A 19,202-nucleotide genomic window follows, 5' to 3' on the forward strand; every position below is an offset into this window, starting at 1 on the left:
CAACAAAATTCGCAACGTCAAATCGCAACGTCAACGCAGACTTTAACTTCAACGCAGACTTTTAAAATGTCATTCACGAAAAATCTCAAAGGTTTTTTGTGTGTGTATGTGTATATGTGTATGTGTATGTGTATATGTGTGTGTATATGTGTGTGTGTGTACGTGGATGTGTGTGTGTATATGTGTGTGTACGTGGATGTATATATGTGTAGTGTGTGTGTGTACGTGGATGTATATATGTGTGTGTGTGTGTGTGTGTGTGTGTGTGTGTGTGTGTGTGTGTGTGTGTGTGTGTGTGTGTGTGTGTGTACGTGGATGTATATATGTGTAGTGTGTATGTGTATGTATGTATGTATGTGTGTGTGTGTGTGTGTGTACGTCGATGTATATATGTGTATGTGTGTGTGTATATGCGTGTGTGTGTGTGCGTGTGTGTGTGTGTGTGTGTGTGTGTGTGTGTGTGTGTGTGTGTGTGTGTGTGTGTGTGTGTGTGTGTCTGTGAATAAGAGAGAGACAGAATTGTGAGGAACAGAACTGAAAAAATGAGGTGTGTGTGTGTGTGTGTGTGTGTGTGTGTGTGTGTGTGTGTGTGTGTGTGTGTGTGTGTGTGTGTGTGTGTGTGTGTGATTTGGGAGGGTGGGGTCGGGGAGGCAGAGCATTTCAGCTCTTGAAGTCACATTTTACATGAGATGTAATCACACATTTCAAACTGTATTTCCCATGTGCACGTACATGCATTCATATGTTATCAGAAGTAAATGCATTGTGTAGATGACATCATTTGTGCATCTGATAAATTTCCAGTAACCATTTTGTGAAACTGAATGTGCAGCATCAAACTCAAGATGTCCAAATGTGACACACGTCCATGCCCGTGGGATTCCCACGGGTGACCCCACTAGTCTTACTTTTATTCACCAAATGTCTGTCCGTCTGTCTGTTCCCAGAAACCGCAAAAATGGCTGAACCGATCGCAACGAAATTTTGGGTGGGTAATCCTGGGACCCCCTAGAATAAAACAGGCTATATTGTTTATCCAATTTTTTCCCAATTTTCCAATTTTCCAGTTTTTCCAAACATGATGGAATAATATTTACCGATATGAACCGTGATGAGGCTTTTGTTGAAATTCTACAAATAGTGTTTAGATTTTCATGATTTGCGTGTGATATGATTTAACGGATGTTTATATAAATCGTTTAAAATAAAAAAAGCCTTAAACTTCTGATATTTTGCCTTTTCATTTGGGCCTCCCAATGGAAGCTCCGCCCATAGGGCGGGTACCGTTGCTGGTATGATGAATACACTTTTTTGAATGGTTCCCAAAACAACTCGAAATGTTCCCGCCTTTTTTCCATTTCGTCATTTATGGCTCCCTAACAATTTTACTCAACTCGTCCCGTCTCTCGTCGATCGAGTCGTCACTCGCTCTGCGATGGAGCTGTTATTTGAGGTTGTTGTGGTCGCCTCTTTCGTCGGAGCTTTCCGTGTGTTCAGAGACTTTTTGGGATCGCTTCCCATCCCGGAATCGGCGGAGCGCAACCGCTGGAAATGGAGGAACAGTTGCACATCTCTCCTGCACAGCCTGAGCACTGGATTCGGAACCTTGTTTGGGTGAGAAAACTTGCGAGTCAAACGACTGTTTTTCCATCCTTTTGCTTTAAGTTTAACCGAGCTGTAAACAACGTGCTCTGATTAAGTGTACCTGTTGGATTCTTACCTTTAACCCCATTTGCTGTTTAACTCGTTTTGACAATTATTGGACGAATTTTGTTCCCAAACAAAACTCGGTGGTGTGATGTTTAGACAGTCCGCTCTGAGTCTGGGAGGTTGGGGCTGCGCATTTAAACGTTCAGGTGACCTGCTTGCTCAACATTAAAAAAACCAAAAAAACAGAGCACGGACAAACTTGGGAATACGTGGACACACTTTGATGAGACCAGTCGCCTATACCTGCATTGAAGGTCCTTGTCCTTGTAAGAGGAGATTGTTGTCTTTAGGATTGTAGAGTTACTGCATATTCAGGTTTTTGCTGTAAATTTCGAGCTGCTGACATGTCAAACTTTCTCACGAAGAGCTTGTGACGTCACAAAAATTACGAGTGCACCTCCCATAAGGGTGTTGGTCGGAACTGAACTGACACACGACAACATGGTTACGGGGCACTTAATAAATAAATAAATAAATAAATAACCAGTTCAGAAATATTTTTTTATTTTATTTTAAAGTAACATTAAATTCTGTTCATATTCTTCATTGAGATATATCATGTGTACACTTTAAAAAAAAACAATTTTAGTTATGGGCCCATTCTGCATGTGGGCCCAACGTCGAGGCACTATTTGCAAACCCAGTTTTGGTCCTGTCAAGTGTATTTAACGTGCAGGATTTTAAACTTAGGTTTTCTGTGTAAACTCTACAATGTTTTTCCGATCCCCGACATGCGCCTCGATGTACAGAAGGGTAATAGATGGGAACCCGGCGCCGGTTGCTGCCAACCCGAGCCACACATCCACCACCCAAAATACAAGCACAACCGAGAAGAGGTTGCAGATGTGACAAACCGCCAAACCGAGTTGCCCGGCTGGTTTTCTAATTAAGGAAAATAATAATACTGCACGCTGTTTGGTGCTTGTGTTTCATGGCGGAGCGTTGCACAATGGGGCACACCACCCTTTTGAAATATACTTTAAGTTGGTTCTCCAATATGTGTATTACATGTATATATATATATATTTATGTATATTTATATATATATATATATTTATGTATATTTATATATATGTATATATTTATTTATATATATGTATGTATTTATTTATATATATGTATATATTTATTTATATATGTATATTTACATGTATATATTTATTTACTTTTTCCACATGCGAAATTTGCATTTGTTTATTTAAATTATACAATGGACTACAAAATGTAAATGTTTCATGATATTTGTTGTATTATATCACCTTTATCTATCAATATTGTTGAAATGAAGATCAAATAGCTGTATGTTGAAATATGTTGAAAAAGTCAAAACTTTACATGGGGTGTACTTACTTTTTCATGTGACTGTATATATCGCTCTTTCACGAGCCTCGATTCAGTATACAAAAAAAAAACACAAAAAAAAATATCACGTGTATGTCTGTATATATATATATATATATATATATATATATATATATACATACATCTGTATATATACATATACATATACATATACATACATACATACATCTGTATATATATATATATATATACATACACGAACACACACATATATATATATATATATATATATATATATATATATATATATATATATATATATATATATATATATATATATATATTATATATATATATATATATATATATATATATATATATATATATATATATATATATATATATATATATATATATATATATATATATATAATTATATATATATATATATATATATATATATATATATATATATATATATATATATATATACATATATATATATATACATATATATATATATATATATATATGTATATATATATATATGTATATATATATAATATATATATATATATATATATGTATATATATATGTATATATATATATATATATATATATATATGTATATATATATATATATATATATGTATATATATATATATATATATATGTATATATATGTATATATATATATATATATATATGTATATATATATATATATATATATATATATATATATATATATATATATATATTTATATATATATATATATGGCAGTCAACAAATCCAATCCGATTAGGCATGGGTCACACACCTCTGCCAACCAAACTTCTATCTCCCTCTTTACCGATCCCAACTTGAGGGTTACAAAACCACGCACTAACCCTGGTGTTGGGCTAGCGGCTAGGGTGCCGGCTTAGGATCCTAGGATCCTGGGTTCGAATCCCGGTCGATCGCTGAATTAACGCCAGGGGGGTTGACTCAGCCTGTCATGCCTTCCGAGGTCGGCAAATTTGAGTACCAGTTCACTGGTAATTCCCTGTTTGTCGTAAAAGACGACAAAAAGGGTTGGCGGCAGGAAGGGCATCCGGCCGTAAAACATTGCTTCAAAAGGGGACCGAAAAACAACAACAACCACGGTCCCCGAAAAAGGCCAACCCCCGCTTTGCGGGGAAAAATGGCCTCTAAAGGTGGTTTTTTTAGTCAACAAATCCAACCCGATTAGGCATGGGTCACACACCTCTGCCAACCAAACTTCTATCTCCCTCTTTACCGATCCCAACTTGAGGGTTACAAAACCACGCCCCATGGTGGGGGCCGTTACCCCGGTAGCCAACTGCAAACTATGATTTTCCGACTTATATAGTGCACCGACTTATATAGGCACGCCCCGCGAACCTTCTAGAACTCACCAGATGCGCCTCTCCACGCCCTCTCATGCCATGCCGTTAGAGCCCTGGTTGGCTGGTGGCTCTTACCGTCATCGCCTCTGATGCTCCGCCTTGACGCCGCCCCCACCCCGACCCCGCGCTCCTCCTTCTTAGGCATACCTCGTGTTACTCGAATAGTGAGTGAGCAAAGGGCAGCAAATGCTGTGGGCAGCCAAAGCGTAACAACTGAGCGGGCAGCCAAATGGGGAGCGGGATCAATTACGCCCATAGAGGTGGAATTGGAGGGTGGACGCAAAAATGAGCAGGACCTAATCTCATGTCTTTACACAATGCAGATATTAATAGGGGAAATGGCCTATACTTACACATACTATGGCATAACTAATACTACAAGTGGGCCTACGTGTTGCTCGTGGAACTAACTATGGGGGGCAACCCTTTAACCTTGAATGATCAATATGTGCAATCGCAAAACCGTAGCAATATATATATATATATATATGTAGGAAAAAAACACGGGCCCAAAGCATCAAAAATCTACATATATCGAACAAACCGTTTCAAGTGAAGCAATTGCATCAGACCTGGCAATAAATCTGAATTTTGGTCCCAGCTTTCTGGCTCGATGACAGAAGACGCCATTTGCATTTTTGCCCTCTGTCCCTACATAGTTTAAATCCCGTGCAGGTACGGGAAACTTGGAAGTGATATAATGAATGGCTGGATAACACCTGGCCGTCTAACGCTGCACAGTGCTTTATTAACTTTGGAGTTGTCTGAATCTGTGAGCAGTGTGCCCATCAGAGGAACTTCCTGCATGTTTGTCACGTTCCAGCATGGCATGCTTTTGCAATGTGATGGAAAGATCAAATGGAACCGTGTGCTAACACCAGCCAGGCTCCTTTGGTTGCATTAACAGTTTTTGAGATAATGGACCATATTTGTAATTTTGAGATACTGTTTTTAAAATCTCCAAAAGCACTTGCTTCCATCACCATGGGTATCCTCAAGTGTTTGCTTTTTAAAACTTCTCTTCTGGTTTTTTTTTCACCAAATAGCTTTCCTCACTTGCTTCGCTAATTACTTCAGGGTGTGGCTGTGAGGCTTGGTGCAACATTTATACTGCCGCCCATACCTCAGGCAGCAGGAGACGGGGTTTTGCAATCGTGTATATGTGTCATTGGGTGTTAACTCAATATGTGCGTTTTGGAGGGTGGAACGGAGCCCTGTCAGGTCTCAAAGTATCCAACGGTGTGTGTGTGTGTGTGTGTGTGTGTGTGTGTGTGTGTGTGTGTGTGTGTGTGTGTGTGAGTTATTGTTTCCTGCTATCTCCATACGTGTGTGGCACACCTACCAGGTCTCAAAGTATCCCCCTCCTTTGGTGTATGTGCGTGCGGGCGTGTCAGTCCAAGCCATAACATTTTTACCATTCAATAATTATTCAACCTTTTTTAAAATCAAATTTTCAACCAAATGTTATTGTGAGAATATGGAGAACACCAACCAATCATGGGGTCAAAATGTCAAAGTCACCGTAAGTACAAATAGGCCTCATTATCCCATCTGCCACACAACATTAGATGGCCAGGGTTTAATTTTTTTAATTTTTTTTTATACAAGATCGAGGCTCGTGAAAGAGCTAACATTAATCACACAAAAAGTCAAACCGACACATAAAACATATAATAAGGGGAGCGGTAGAAAAGATGGGGAGAGAAGGGGAAGGACACATACACAACATTTGAGAGCAGGGACATCGATAGATCTGTGGGAGGGAGAGGGCTTGGAGGGAGGTGGGAGAGGTATAAAACACATGGACAAGGCAAGGACTTCCAGGAAAGAAGTTGGAATTTCAAAAAAGTAGATCTGGGGTGAATTAGCAGGGGGTAGAAAAGATCAAGGTTTTGGATGGGGGAAGATAAGAGATGGTGGTGAACAGCTGTTTTAAGGACCTGGAGGGAGGAGTGGGATTGAAGAGAGTGAGGGAGTTTGTTCCAGAGGCGGGAGAAAAGAGGAATGAAAGAGTGAAGGTGAGCAGAGAGCTTAGATTTCGGCAGTTTAACCATAAGAGGGTTGCTGGCAGATCTTGTGCGACCTGTAGGAATATTTGGGGGACAGAGCCCAGAGAGAGCTGGGGGAGCAAGACCGGAGAGGAGTCGATAGAAGACAGAAAGACCATCAACCTGCCTGCGGTGAGTGAGTGAAAGGCCCTCGGAGTTATCTTCATCGTGGGAGATTCCAATGATTCTGAAATCTTTGGTTTCAACAGCGTGAAGCCGAGCTAGGTGTGAGGCAGGAGCACTGGCCCAGAGGGAAGAGCAGTATTCCATTGAGCTGCGGATGTAATGTGTTTTGTAATGCTTTTGCTGCATTTTGTAATGTGTTTTCTTTATTTATTTACCATTTCAGCTTTAGTGTGTCTATCCAGGCTGCAACTCGTTTATTATTTAAGCTTTTATAATTAAATCCTCAACAAACCTTCATTATGAGAATATGGAGAATACTAATTATAATTGATAATTAAAAATTTTTAAAAATTTTAAGCTGTTGTTTCAGAAAGTTTAGTTCGAGTACAAAGTGGAACTGGATGGGGTTTGCATTTTAAGATGTTTTCTAGTTAGCTCGTCTCCCCCAATCAGTTTTGCAATCGCTTCTGTGTGTGTGTCTGTTGGTCAGTCTATCTGTCCAGGCCATAACTGTTTTACCATTTGAGCTTTTGTCATTACATTTTCAACAAACCTTTATCATGAGAATATGGAGAAAATAAATAAAATTGGGTCAAAATGTGAAAGGACAAAGTCATAGTGACTATAATTATCCCTTATTAGCCCCGCCACATGGCGTCAAGCATGAGACGGCCCATTTTTTAATTGCTTCCTTGTTTTTTTTTATTTAGCCTGGTGTTGGCTTAGCGGTTAGAGTATGGCTTGGGATCCTAGGCTCCTGGGTTTGAATCCCGGGCGATCGTTGAATTAATGCCAGGGGGGTTGACTCAGCCTGTCACGTTTCCTAGGTTGACAAATTGAGTACCAGCTCACTGGTAATTCCCTTGTGTCGCCAGAGGCGACTAAGGGTTGGCAGCAGGAAGAGCATCGGCCGTAAAACATTGCTTCAAAAAGGGGACCACGGTGCCCAAAAAAGGCCAACCCCTGCTCTGTGGGGGAAAATGGCCTCTAAAGGCGGTTATTTCTTAATTTATTTACCATTGATCTCCAGTGTGTCTGTCCAGGCTTTAACATTTTTTACTAATTGAGATTTTTATCAAATCTTCAACAAACCTTTATTATGAAAATCTGGAGCACACAAATGAATAAAATGTACATTTTCAAACGGTCGTTTTCATCAAGTTGAGTTTGAGTACAACGCGAACATGGTCGCGCTTTGCACTTTGAGTGGTTTTCTACTTTCACTGTGACTGTGTGTGGTTTACAATGTGCCAATGTTGTCTGCATGTGTAGATTCTATTTGCATCCAGAGATGGCCGAAGACATGATCAATACACACGGCCTCTTCTCATATTACCTCGTTTCGTTTTCTATAGGTGAGTCCAAGATTCACCAACCCTATTATCTTCCTCCTCTTCAGTTTGCTACCGAATTGCTTGCTTTGAATTACACGTGAGTATGTGCATCTGTTCCTCAACCTACACCCTCTTGAATCTTTCATAAGTGTTCCTTTACACAAATGGCAAGAACGTGATTCATATTCTGGTCTTCTGCCGGAAGGTTTCTTCGCAAGGGTTACACTGGGTGGTTTGCCGTTGCCTTTGCAGCAGTAGTTAGGGCAGGAATTTGGAAGTTATTCGGGGTACTGGCGATAGGTCACCTCCTCTTCATGTAGGACACTGCGTGATATTTAATGTCCACCAACTAATGCCAGCAAATGGGACACCCGGTTTAACGTCCATCTGCGGGACGACACACATTGACGAAGCACTCTGCCTGTTTTCCCCGGGATGCGAGTTTATAGCTGGGTCGGGATTCGAACCCAGGCTAGACAGCTTAGAGGTGAGTGTGTGGCCCTTGAGGCATGGAGGCCGTCTTGCCAACTCAAGAACATGATATTACACTTTAAACAAATCGACTCAGTATATGCGATTTGAATTGTATGTCACAGCATCATGTCACACAGTTCTCAGATTGAAACGCTTGAATTTCTTAAGAGCACGAAGAGCTTGAAGCCTGAATTTAAGAGCCGGAAGAAGGGCCTAATGACCCTAAAGTCTTGATTTTCTTAAGAGCATTCATTGTATATTTGTGGATAAAATGAGGACAATAACTTTGGTTCTGTGAGTTTGTTTTGTAATGCACCTATTGTTTAACCCTACATGTGTAACTGATGATGAGCAGCCCTTCCACCATAACTCGTCTTCGTCATGTCACAAGATGCACAACTCGAGCAATTGAATGCACATGACAAAACAACGCACTTGCCTGTTTCGTTTAACCATCTGATAATGCACCGTGTAAACTCTATTCACTCCAGGGTACTCTTACTTGGTGCAAAATCCAAAATGGGACAGCATTATAGCAAGCTAAATGAGCTCTTAGGGGACGGACATGTCCATGCGGCACGTACAATTTTATGCTCTAACCAAGCAGCACATTGCCATTTTAAGCAGATGTTCTAACCATCGCACCACCCTTATTGCTCTTGATTTGGAATGTTGCATTTCTGGAATGATCACATGTCCCAAAATATTACTAAAAACAAGGCAGTGAATGTGAAGAACACCCTTATGGTGTTGCGCAAGTCTGATCACATGTTTTGTGCTATGTCTGCTTTTTCATCAAGCATTTAAAAATAGTCACATACAATTGATCTAAACAAGTAAACAAGAAAGATGCTTTGCCTAGCGCGATACTTGGGAGTGCAAGACCAGAAAGGAGGTGGCATATACATAGAGACCAACAACCTATCTGTGATGGTGAAGTTATCGACTCCGATTCATCACAGGAGATTCCATTAATCTTGTAGGCCTTGGTTTCCATGGCCTAAGGCTGAGCAACATGTGAGGCAGGGGAACCAGCCCATAGGGGAGAGCAGTATTCCATCAAGCTGCGGATGAAGGCATTGTAAGTGGATAGGAGATTAGGCGTACCAAGGAAGGACTTTATATGGTGGAGAATGTCCAGTCAGTAGCTGTCTTTGGGGGCCAACTTTGAAATGTGTTTTGCCCAAGAAATATCATGGCTGAAAGGGAGACCCAAGAGTTTGAATGACTGAACTTCCTCCAAAGGATTGTTAATAAAGTAGATGGGAGGGTTTACCAGGCGCTCCTTTTGGAGAGAGATAGTGAGAGTGTGACATTTGTCAGGATTGAAAGACATGTTCCAAATGTTTGAACAGCTTGTGATTTTTCTCAAAGTCTGCAGAGAGGGAAGAGGCTGTGGCCTGCCTATCTGAAAGATGAGGGACATTACAGCAGACGTGGAGCCATCAGCAAATTGATGAAGAGGATTTTTATAGTTTTCACTGTGATTTATTATCCAACCAATCAGAACTTTCAATGCAAGTGCAAAAACCTTTAAAATCCAGGCAAGTCACACAATGCCCAAGAGTAGTAATGCGTGTCCAGAAATGGTGTCTGGAACTGAAGTACTATATACGTATAGCATGTACAAATCAAAGTTTTCACTTGTTAAGGATTTGAAACATTTTGACAATATTCCCTGTTTCATTTTGAACTATATATGCGAAACTCTGAAAAGGGCACATGAAACATTGTCTTGTAGAACTAAAAAAATTAACTGGTCAAGTGAGAAAGCCGAAAGTGACGTGAAAAGAATCTCAGGATTGGATGTGATGAAGACAACCTAAGTCGTCTTTCATCAAAGTTGTTGGTGCAAAGAAACGTCCTTTTTGGCCATTCTTGTGGAAAAGAAATTTTGGAGGATATGCAGCACAAATCATATTTGGACTTTCGCACAAAGATCTTCGTTTTTACGATCCCGTGAAAAACGAACATAGAGCCTCAACGGTTTGGTGTACTCGGGGACGGTGGACTAATATAGCACAGGAGAATGCTGCTATGAATCATTCACATGGTTTCATTCACTTTTGGTTTTGATAAGTTGTAGAAGATGCCACGTGCTCTTTTCTCTCTCCGCAGTGAAAGCAGGGTGAGGGGGAACATGCCCGGTTCATCTACGTGACCAGTTCTGGAAAAACAAAGATAGACAGAGATGGACAAAGATAGACAGAGAATGGTGTGTTTAATTCCATCCTTTTTTAAATTTGGCTTTATTTTCAGATATATCAGACATCACTATTTTTTCCATGTTATATATCATACTAAAATACGCAATTTGGTGTCTGTATGTCTGTATGTCTATGGCTGATGCATTCGGTCGTTACTTATCCAATCTCAACCAAAGTTGCTAGGAGGACTAAAGGTCATAATACAAAGGTTGTAGCTATGTGGTCCTCCTCTCCCACCCACCCCACTCCCCCTAGGTCGTCTGAAGGTGGGGCCAATGCAAATTCTCGGCGTAAATGTATACCGTGTAGCGCCGCTCCCAGTGGTGGTAGGAGAGGGTATTACAGTGTCGCTTCAGAGGCCTCAATTGTATCACGAGTAAGAGGCCTTCATTTTTTTATTTGACTAGTTTAGCCTACGTTACTTTAGACTCGACTACAAAAAATCCGGAGGAATTTCTTTGTTTTATCCCTTTTTCTGCCATTCAAAAACACCATGTCAATGTGTATATAGCATTTTGAGTATATACATATGTTTGAGTTTTGTGGCGTTTTCTTCCAAGGCTGGTTCCGATAACAAAAGTAATATCCACAACATCAGCAAGGACAATTGATAACATCAATAATTTCATAGCAATAATAATTGGCAATAATAATGATAAGGATAATAACATAACCCCCACCGCTTCCCTCCTCTCCCCCCCCCCCCCCCCCCCCCCCCAATTTCAACCCTGGCCGCTCCTGTAGGGAGAGTGAGTTTCTACTGTGTAGAGATTTAAAAATCGGAGTGTCCCTTCAGATATCTGTGTTATTTGTGTTATGAAGGCAGATGTACAGATGGTTATTTTGTAATCTGTACTTTATCTTGTAAATTTTGGATTTAATTTAATTGCCCAACATATATGTATATATGATCCACCACGCGGTAACCCGGGTTGCCCCGTGATTTTTAATCACTTAACATAATTAATTAATCTATTTTAGGGGGAGTGTAACCTGGGTTCGTGTGATAAGAAAATCCTTTGTGTCACAAAAATTTCCTATCACGTGAACCCGGGTTACACTCCCCCTAAAATAGATTAATTAATTATGTAAAATGATTAAAAATCACAGGGCAAATCGGGTTACCGCGTGGTGGATCATATGTATATATGTATATATATGTTGGAACCCATCTGTGGATCGGTCCCATCGGCCGATGGGTCTGACCCATCTGTGGATGCACGAGAAATGACAATGCAGACCCATCGGCCGATGGGTCTGCGCCATCTGCGGATGTGTTGTTCACCTTGAAGGAATGTGTATGCATCAATGGTGGATGAGCATGTTTATTTGAACCTAAAAATAAGCAATTGATGTCATAAATGTTTATAAAGCAGTCCGTGACATGTGTTTTGTCGATAACCATTTGTCGATAAGATAAAAATAAGATAGTCACTCCTTTTAAAAACGCTGGTCTACTTCGCTGGTGGCACTGGCAGACTCAGCTCTCCATTGTTTATATAGCAATGTTGAAATAACGCTGAAAAAAACGCTGAAATATGTGCTGTTCATAAATAGATGGGTAGAAATAGATAATAAAACATTTAAAAATCATCTCTGTTAAATTCCTACCACATGTAATTCCAATGACTGTGTACCTGATTGAAGAGCACCATTCTGTCAAGACATTCCTTCAAGGTGAACAACACATCCGCAGATGGCGCAGACCCATCGGCCGATGGGTTTGCATTGTCATTTCTCGTGCATCCACAGATGGGTCAGACCCATCGGCCGATGGGACCGATCCACAGATAGGTTCCAACATATACATACTAGCCGAAAGCACCCGGCGTTGCCCGGGTTCCTTTTTAATGAATTTACTACTGTAATTCAGCTTTTACCTGCGGCCGTAGAAGATTGACTACTATAATTCAACTCACCTTTTAATTGCGAAATGGGCCCAACCCGGCCAAAGCGGCCTCGCCCGGCCTCGCCACCAAGCCTATAACCTTCCTGGGACCCGTCCCGACATTTTTGGTTCTTTTTGAATGAATTCACTACTATAATTCAGCTTTTACTCGCAGCCGTAGAAGATTGACTACTATAATTCAGCTCAGCTTTTAATTGCGAAATGGGCCCAGCCCGTCCGAGGGGGCCTCAACCGGCCTCACCACATAGCCTATAACCTTCCCGGGGCCCGTCCCGACATTTTTGGTTCTTTTTGAATGAATTCACTATTATAATTCAGCTTTTACTCGTAGCCGTAGAAGATTGACTACTATAATTCAGCTCAGCTTTTAATTGCGAAATGGGCCCAACCCGGCAAAAGCGACCTCGCCCGGCCTCGCCACCAAGCCTATAACCTTCCTGGGACCCGTCCCGACATTTTTGGTTCTTTTGAATGAATTCACGACTATAATTCAGCTTTTACTCGCAGCCGTAGAAGATTGACTACTATAATTCAGCTCAGCTTTTAATTGTGAAATGGGCCCAGCACGGCTGAGGCGGCCTCGACCGGCTTCGCCACCTAGCCTATAACCTTCCTAGGGCCCGTCCCGTCAGTTTTAGTTCTTTTGGAATGAATTTACTACTATAATTCAGCTTTTACCCACGGCCGAAGAAGATTGACTACTATAATTCAGCTCGGCTTTTAATTGCGAAATGGGCCCAGCCCGTCCGAGGGGGCCTCAACCGGCCTCACCACATAGCCTATAACCTTCCCGGAGCCCGTCCCGACATTTTTTGTTTCAGAGGTTTCCTCCTATCTTTCACCGTTCAGGAGATAAGCGCGTGCAGACAAACAAACAAACAAATGAAGTTTTGTACTTGTCGAATTATCAAATTATGACGTCATAATGGAGGACTTGGGCCGAGAGAGTTAAAAATTGGGCACAGTCTATTCCATGGCAAGACAAATATGTGTGTGAAGTTTGGCGATTCTATGTGCAACGGTCTAGATGTAGTACTGCGAACAAACAGACAAAAACTTTCTTTTATACAGACTTGGCATTTAATATGGCATATTTTTTTGTGGGGGTGAACTTACTTCTCAAGATGTCTTTGCCCCAAAAGTTCATTGGAAATATGTTGAAATTATTCTAGATTTTGTTAATGTGACCTTTAAAAGAAACAAAAACCACATTTGACATTTCGAAACAAATAAATTGATCCTTGAAAGTGATGTAAACTGATATCGAACTCAATTCATGGACAGTACTGTTAAACTTCTGTACGTTTTCCAGAAGTATCTGTTTATTTTGCACATTAGCCAAATTTTTTTTTAACAAAAACAAAAGTTAAATTACGACTGGGATTACGGACAGTAAAATTACAGTTCAGTACTTCGTGTAACCCCCACGAGCATTCAGGAGAGCACGTACACGTTGAGGCATGCTGTTCACGAGATTTGCCAAGGTTTAGACAGGAATTGCTTGCCATGCAGTGACAATAGCCTGCTGCAATTCACGCACAGAGGTCGGCTGCTGGTCCAAGTGGTCGATTTGACGTGTTAATTCTGCCCACAAGTTCTCGATCGGATTCATATCCGGGGACATGGCAGGCCACTCCATATGCTCTACACCACGGTCAGCAACACAGTGTTGGATCATGCGAGCACGATGAGGCCGTGCATTGCAATCTTGGAAGACAAAGTTTGCTCGAAAGGCTGCACGAGCAAATGGAAGCAAAGTTTCTTCCAAAATGGCCCTGTACTTGAACTGGTTCAGGTTTCCATTCAGAACAACCAGGTCAGTTTTGCCCCCTGCATGAAAAGCAGCCCAAACGGTCACCCCACCACCTCCAGCTTGGACTCTTGGCACTATACAATCTTTGTTGTAGGCTTCATGCACTTGTCTGCGCACTCGGACGCGGCCATCTTGACGATAGAATAGAAATCTAGACTCGTCACTGAAGATCACGTGATTCCAGTGTCTTGGCTGCCATTGACGGTGCTCTCTGGCCCACTGCAATCGGCGCTGGCGGTGTTGTCTGGTCAGGCGTGGCTTTCTCAGGGGATGCTTGGCACGATAGCCTGCTTGAACCAGTCGTTGTTCGACTAGCCTTCTGGATACAGGCACATTTGTCAGTTGCTGCCACTCAGCCCTATGCCGATTAGCTGACTTGGTACGGCCATTGCGGACTAACCGGTGCAGCTGGCAATCATCCATCCTTGTGGTTCTGCGGGGACGTCCTGGCCTCGGTATTGGAGTAGGGACACCCCTCTGAGCATTTCGTTTCAGGATCTTTGACACCTGACCTTGAGTGATGCCATACTGCCGAGCATTAGCACGCTCTTTCATGCCATAATTTCGTAAAGCCACCACTACATGACAAACAGCATTGTCGAGTTGACGGAACATCTCCAGAGGAAGCGGCAATAACTTGTGGAGACGTGCAGCAGTTGTTTTCCACTAATACAGAACGCAACAACCCTTGTATACCCGACTGTGCAGCCAATCGTCAAATGCACCTGTCCGTACATTTTGCCACGCCACCTGTTATATAATCCTGTTGTTGACTTCTTGCTGCGACATACAATCAGTGACATGGTTCTTTCAACAAATAAATCACCAAAGTGTAAAAGAAACTCACCAGATTGATATACTGAGTTAAGAAAGTAAACCCAAGTCAAGAAAAAAAAAATTCCATATTAAATGCCAAGTCTGTATATATATATAATACAGATAGATATAAATGTATATTTAAAATGATCTACATTTCCTAGGTTACTTCGTCCATGATATACTCGACATGGTGCAGAACCAGCGACTGCAGCGATGCTGGGAGTTGCTCACACACCATCTGGTGGTACGTCGTCCAATTCTCCGCCTGTTTGACACCCGTGTCCACGTGTTTAAGCCACTCTTCTAGTACTTTATTAGTCCGGTTCACTTACATGTTTCGCTGCTATTGCTGAAACCGGGCATGTCTCTCTCACTGGTGATGCTCTTATAAGTATTGAGTTCATTTCTAAAATTCGGATAAGAAATATGGGCTTCCTCCTCCCTTCTCAAGCTCACCATGTTACTTTTTTTTTCTTTGTTCTCAGACTCTCCTTTTATTTCTTCAGCTCCTCATCCGTATCCCTTATATCTAATACTTCATTTGTCCATTATTTGTTAGTGTACCAATTTATATCCAATTCCTATCTGAACATATTGCACACAGCATGGTGTGACAAGTTGAGGTTATGGCTGAATGACTTCTGTATTAAAACAATTTTTGTTTCAGGTCTACAAGAGCTGTGCATGGTTGTTGCTGCTGTTTTTGTTGTTGTTGCTGTTGGGGGTCAATTTTTAAAATGTGCACCCATTGGTCGGGTGCCTACCTGCCGGACTCCGCCCACATTTGTCGCTTCACTCCACCCACCATGGCACCCAGACAAAATAATATGGCCGCAATCTTGGTTTTCTGGTGGGCCAATGACATCAGGCTATTACATCAGATTTTACACTGCCATGGGGTTGTTGCGTCAGATTTGCATTGGCTTTGTTTGGGTCGAATGTTGATTGAAGCGGGGTGAGGGGTGTTTTCAAGTGTTACGTAAAATCTTAGGGGTGTGAAACCACACCCAGCTGTCCGTCAGACTCGTAATTCATATTGAACCAAATCATGAAGACCCTTGGAGATTAATTGTATAACACCTTCAACAGTAAGGATGAGGGAGTTGAGTGTACGGAGGATATTAATCAAATATCTATTTCTGTCTCACATGTTGCGACCACTGTGCAGTCATTCTTGTTACCTCCGCCACCAAAGGTGGATGGAGGTTATGTTTTCACACCTGTCTGTCCGTTTGTCTGTTTGTGAACAAAATATCTCAAGATGTGGACGGATTCGGACGAAATTTGGCAGAGATGTAGCGTACGTCACGAGGACAAAATTATTAGATTTTGGGGAAGATCTGGATTCGGATCCAGCTACTAGAATTTTTAAAGTGATTCTTCACCATTGGGAGATCTGGGCCAAAAAACGATACATAGCAGGAAATCTCAAAAAGTTATGGACGAAACTTGGTGAACCGGTTGGGTGTCTGACAAGGACGATTCGATTCGATTTTGGTGAAGATCTGAATATGGATTCGGATATGAGAGTTATTTAATTTTTTAAATGATTCTTCACCATTGGGAGATAGGACCAAAAACGATGCATAGTAGGATATCTCAAAAAGTTATGGATGGATTTGGACGAAACTTGGTGGGCAGGTTGTGTGTGTGACGGAAGAGTCGATTCAAATTTGGCGAAGATCCGGATTCAGCTAGTAGAATTTTAAAGTGATTCTTCACCATTGAGTGATATGGCCAACCAGGTGGAGGTATGCTCTCTACTGAGTGCTGTTCTAGTTATTTTAATGATTTCCTTTACGTCCAATCTCATTTTGGTGAGTACAGATTGAAAGATATTTTCGGATCTCTTGGCCAATAGCTATTCATGTGATACCCTGAATCCAGTTATAATTGTGAAAATAATTTATTAATCACCTTAATAACCGCACTATCAGACCAAAGCATATGTGCCCCAATCCTACTCTTGGCTCGAGATTCTTACAGGTCTCCAGGGCAATGGAGGAATATAAAGGTGATTATGAGTTCTGTGAGTTCTACGACAGTGACAAGTCCCTTTGCTTGTCCCCTGGTTTGTTTGGTACAAAAGTTACTAGTAGAAAGAACTTGACTTGGTTGGTATTTGAATGAAGTTGACATGCTTCAAAATGCCCATGTTGAATTGATCACAAGCCCCCTCCTCTCTTACTCCATATTCTTCAGGTGGTGACCTGTTTTGGCGTTGTGGTGCTGAGTCGCCGCTATGTGGGCTTTGCCATGGTTGCATTGCTTGTTGAGCTCAACTCGATACTTCTGCATACACGGCAGCTGCTGATAATGGCAGGATACCGTTCAGGCACCACCGCTCGGGTCATTTGCCTGCTCAACATCGCCTCTTTCGCTGTGTTCCGTGTCCTAACCATTGCATGGATGACACGCTGGCTGGTGCTGAACTATGATCGGATTCCTAGTTCGGCGTACATGCTCGGTAGCGTGGGCATGGCAGTAATGACGGTTATGAACACGGCGTTGTTTTACCGACTACTACGTAGCGACCTTCCACACGTCGGATGTAGCGCACATCACATACAAGATCCTTCCAGTTGTCAGGGAAAGGAGATGGGCTTGTAAATATTTTGGCGTGCTTTGTTCTCATCTAAAACGGGTAGAACTTTGAGATTAGGTTTTTTTAAACGTTATACGTGTTAAACGTTATAAAACTATAAACGTTATAAAAAGCTAATCTCCCAATGGTGAAGAATCATTAAAAAAAATTAAATAATTTAAACGTTTAAGCATTCAGAATCATTGGAATCTCCCGCGATGAAGCTAACTCCAAGGGCCTCTCACTCACTCACCGCAGGCAGGTTGGTGGTCTTTCCGTCTTCTACCGACTCCTCTCTGGCCTTGCCCCCCCAGCTCTCTCTGGCCTCTGTCCCGCAAATATTCCTACAGGTCGCACAGGATCTGCCTGCAACCCTCTTATGGTTAAACTGCCAAAATCAAGACTCTCTGCTCACCTTCACTCCTTCATTCCTCTTTTCTCCCGCCTCTGGAACAAACTCCCTCACACTCTCTTCAATCCCACTCCTCCCTCCAGATCTTTAAAACAGCTGTTCACCACCATCTCTTATCTTCCCCCATCCAAAACCTTGATCTTTTCTACCCCCGCTAATTTCACCCCAATTCCACTTTTTTGAAATACCAACTTCTGTCCTGGAAGTCATTGGTGTCCTTGTGTTTTATACTTCTCCCTCCCCCCCCCCCCCCCCTTCCCACGCCTCCTCCCCCCAAGCCCTCTCCCTTCCACACTTCTCCCTGCTCTCAAATGTTGTGTTTGTGTGCTTCCCCTTCTCTCCCCATCTTGTCTTCCGCTCCCTCTTTTTATATATTTTGTTTGTCTGGTTGATTTGTTTGTGAAGTAAATGTTAGCTCTTTCACGAGCCTCGATTCAGTATACAAAAACAAAAATAAATAAATAAATAAAAATACACATTTGGCGGATTTTTATAAACTTTTGCATTGTAATGAGAGAGTTGACCAATTTAAGAGGTTTCACAGTGTTTGTGGTAAAAATCAAGTTGAGCACGCTCCAGTGGAGCCCAACCAAACTCGGCGACTGCGCATCTCTGCTGAACAAAACGATCAGAGTGCACATTGAAAATGTTCCTGCAGAAACCTGCTTCATGAAATATTTGCAATAGTGGAAATAATTTCTGTGAACATGATACTATTGGATTGTTGCAATAAATGTTCATATTTTTCTCTAACTGTTTGAGTGCTGAATTCTTTTTCAGTATGAATGCAATATGAAAATATGGTGTTTTTTGGTTTACAAGGCAACCAACAATAACAATAAACACGTAAATAGGAACAAACAATACAGATTGTTGAACAATGACACGGGAATGTGAGACATGAGATCAGGGCCGCTTATCTGGACATATCTCGTGCTTTTCAGAGTGTGGCATCCTGCTTTACTCTCTCTGCTTGTGGCATCCAAAGCCAACTCCGCACATGGCTTACTGACTTCCTCTGCTCTCGTAGCCAACATGTGGCAATCAATGGAATC

The 19,202-nt window shown here is 41.6% G+C and overlaps 1 protein-coding gene across 1 annotated transcript; it reads left to right on the top strand.

Annotated features, from left to right (window-relative positions):
• Window positions 1-1,278: 1,278 nt before the first annotated feature.
• LOC137414863 (TLC domain-containing protein 2-like) lies at window positions 1,279-18,900 on the top strand. Its single transcript, XM_068100417.2, has 4 exons — window positions 1,279-1,614; window positions 7,868-7,950; window positions 15,313-15,395; window positions 17,354-18,900. Exons 1-4 carry the CDS (start codon window positions 1,316-1,318, stop codon window positions 17,759-17,761), a joined length of 873 nt encoding a protein of 290 aa, XP_067956518.2. The 5' UTR covers window positions 1,279-1,315; the 3' UTR covers window positions 17,762-18,900.
• The last annotated feature ends 302 nt before the right edge of the window (window positions 18,901-19,202 follow it).

The sequence above is a fragment of the Myxine glutinosa genome, chromosome 6 (assembly GCF_964187855.1).
Source record: "Myxine glutinosa chromosome 6, kmMyxGlut1.1, whole genome shotgun sequence".
Taxonomy (NCBI): domain Eukaryota; kingdom Metazoa; phylum Chordata; class Myxini; order Myxiniformes; family Myxinidae; genus Myxine; species Myxine glutinosa.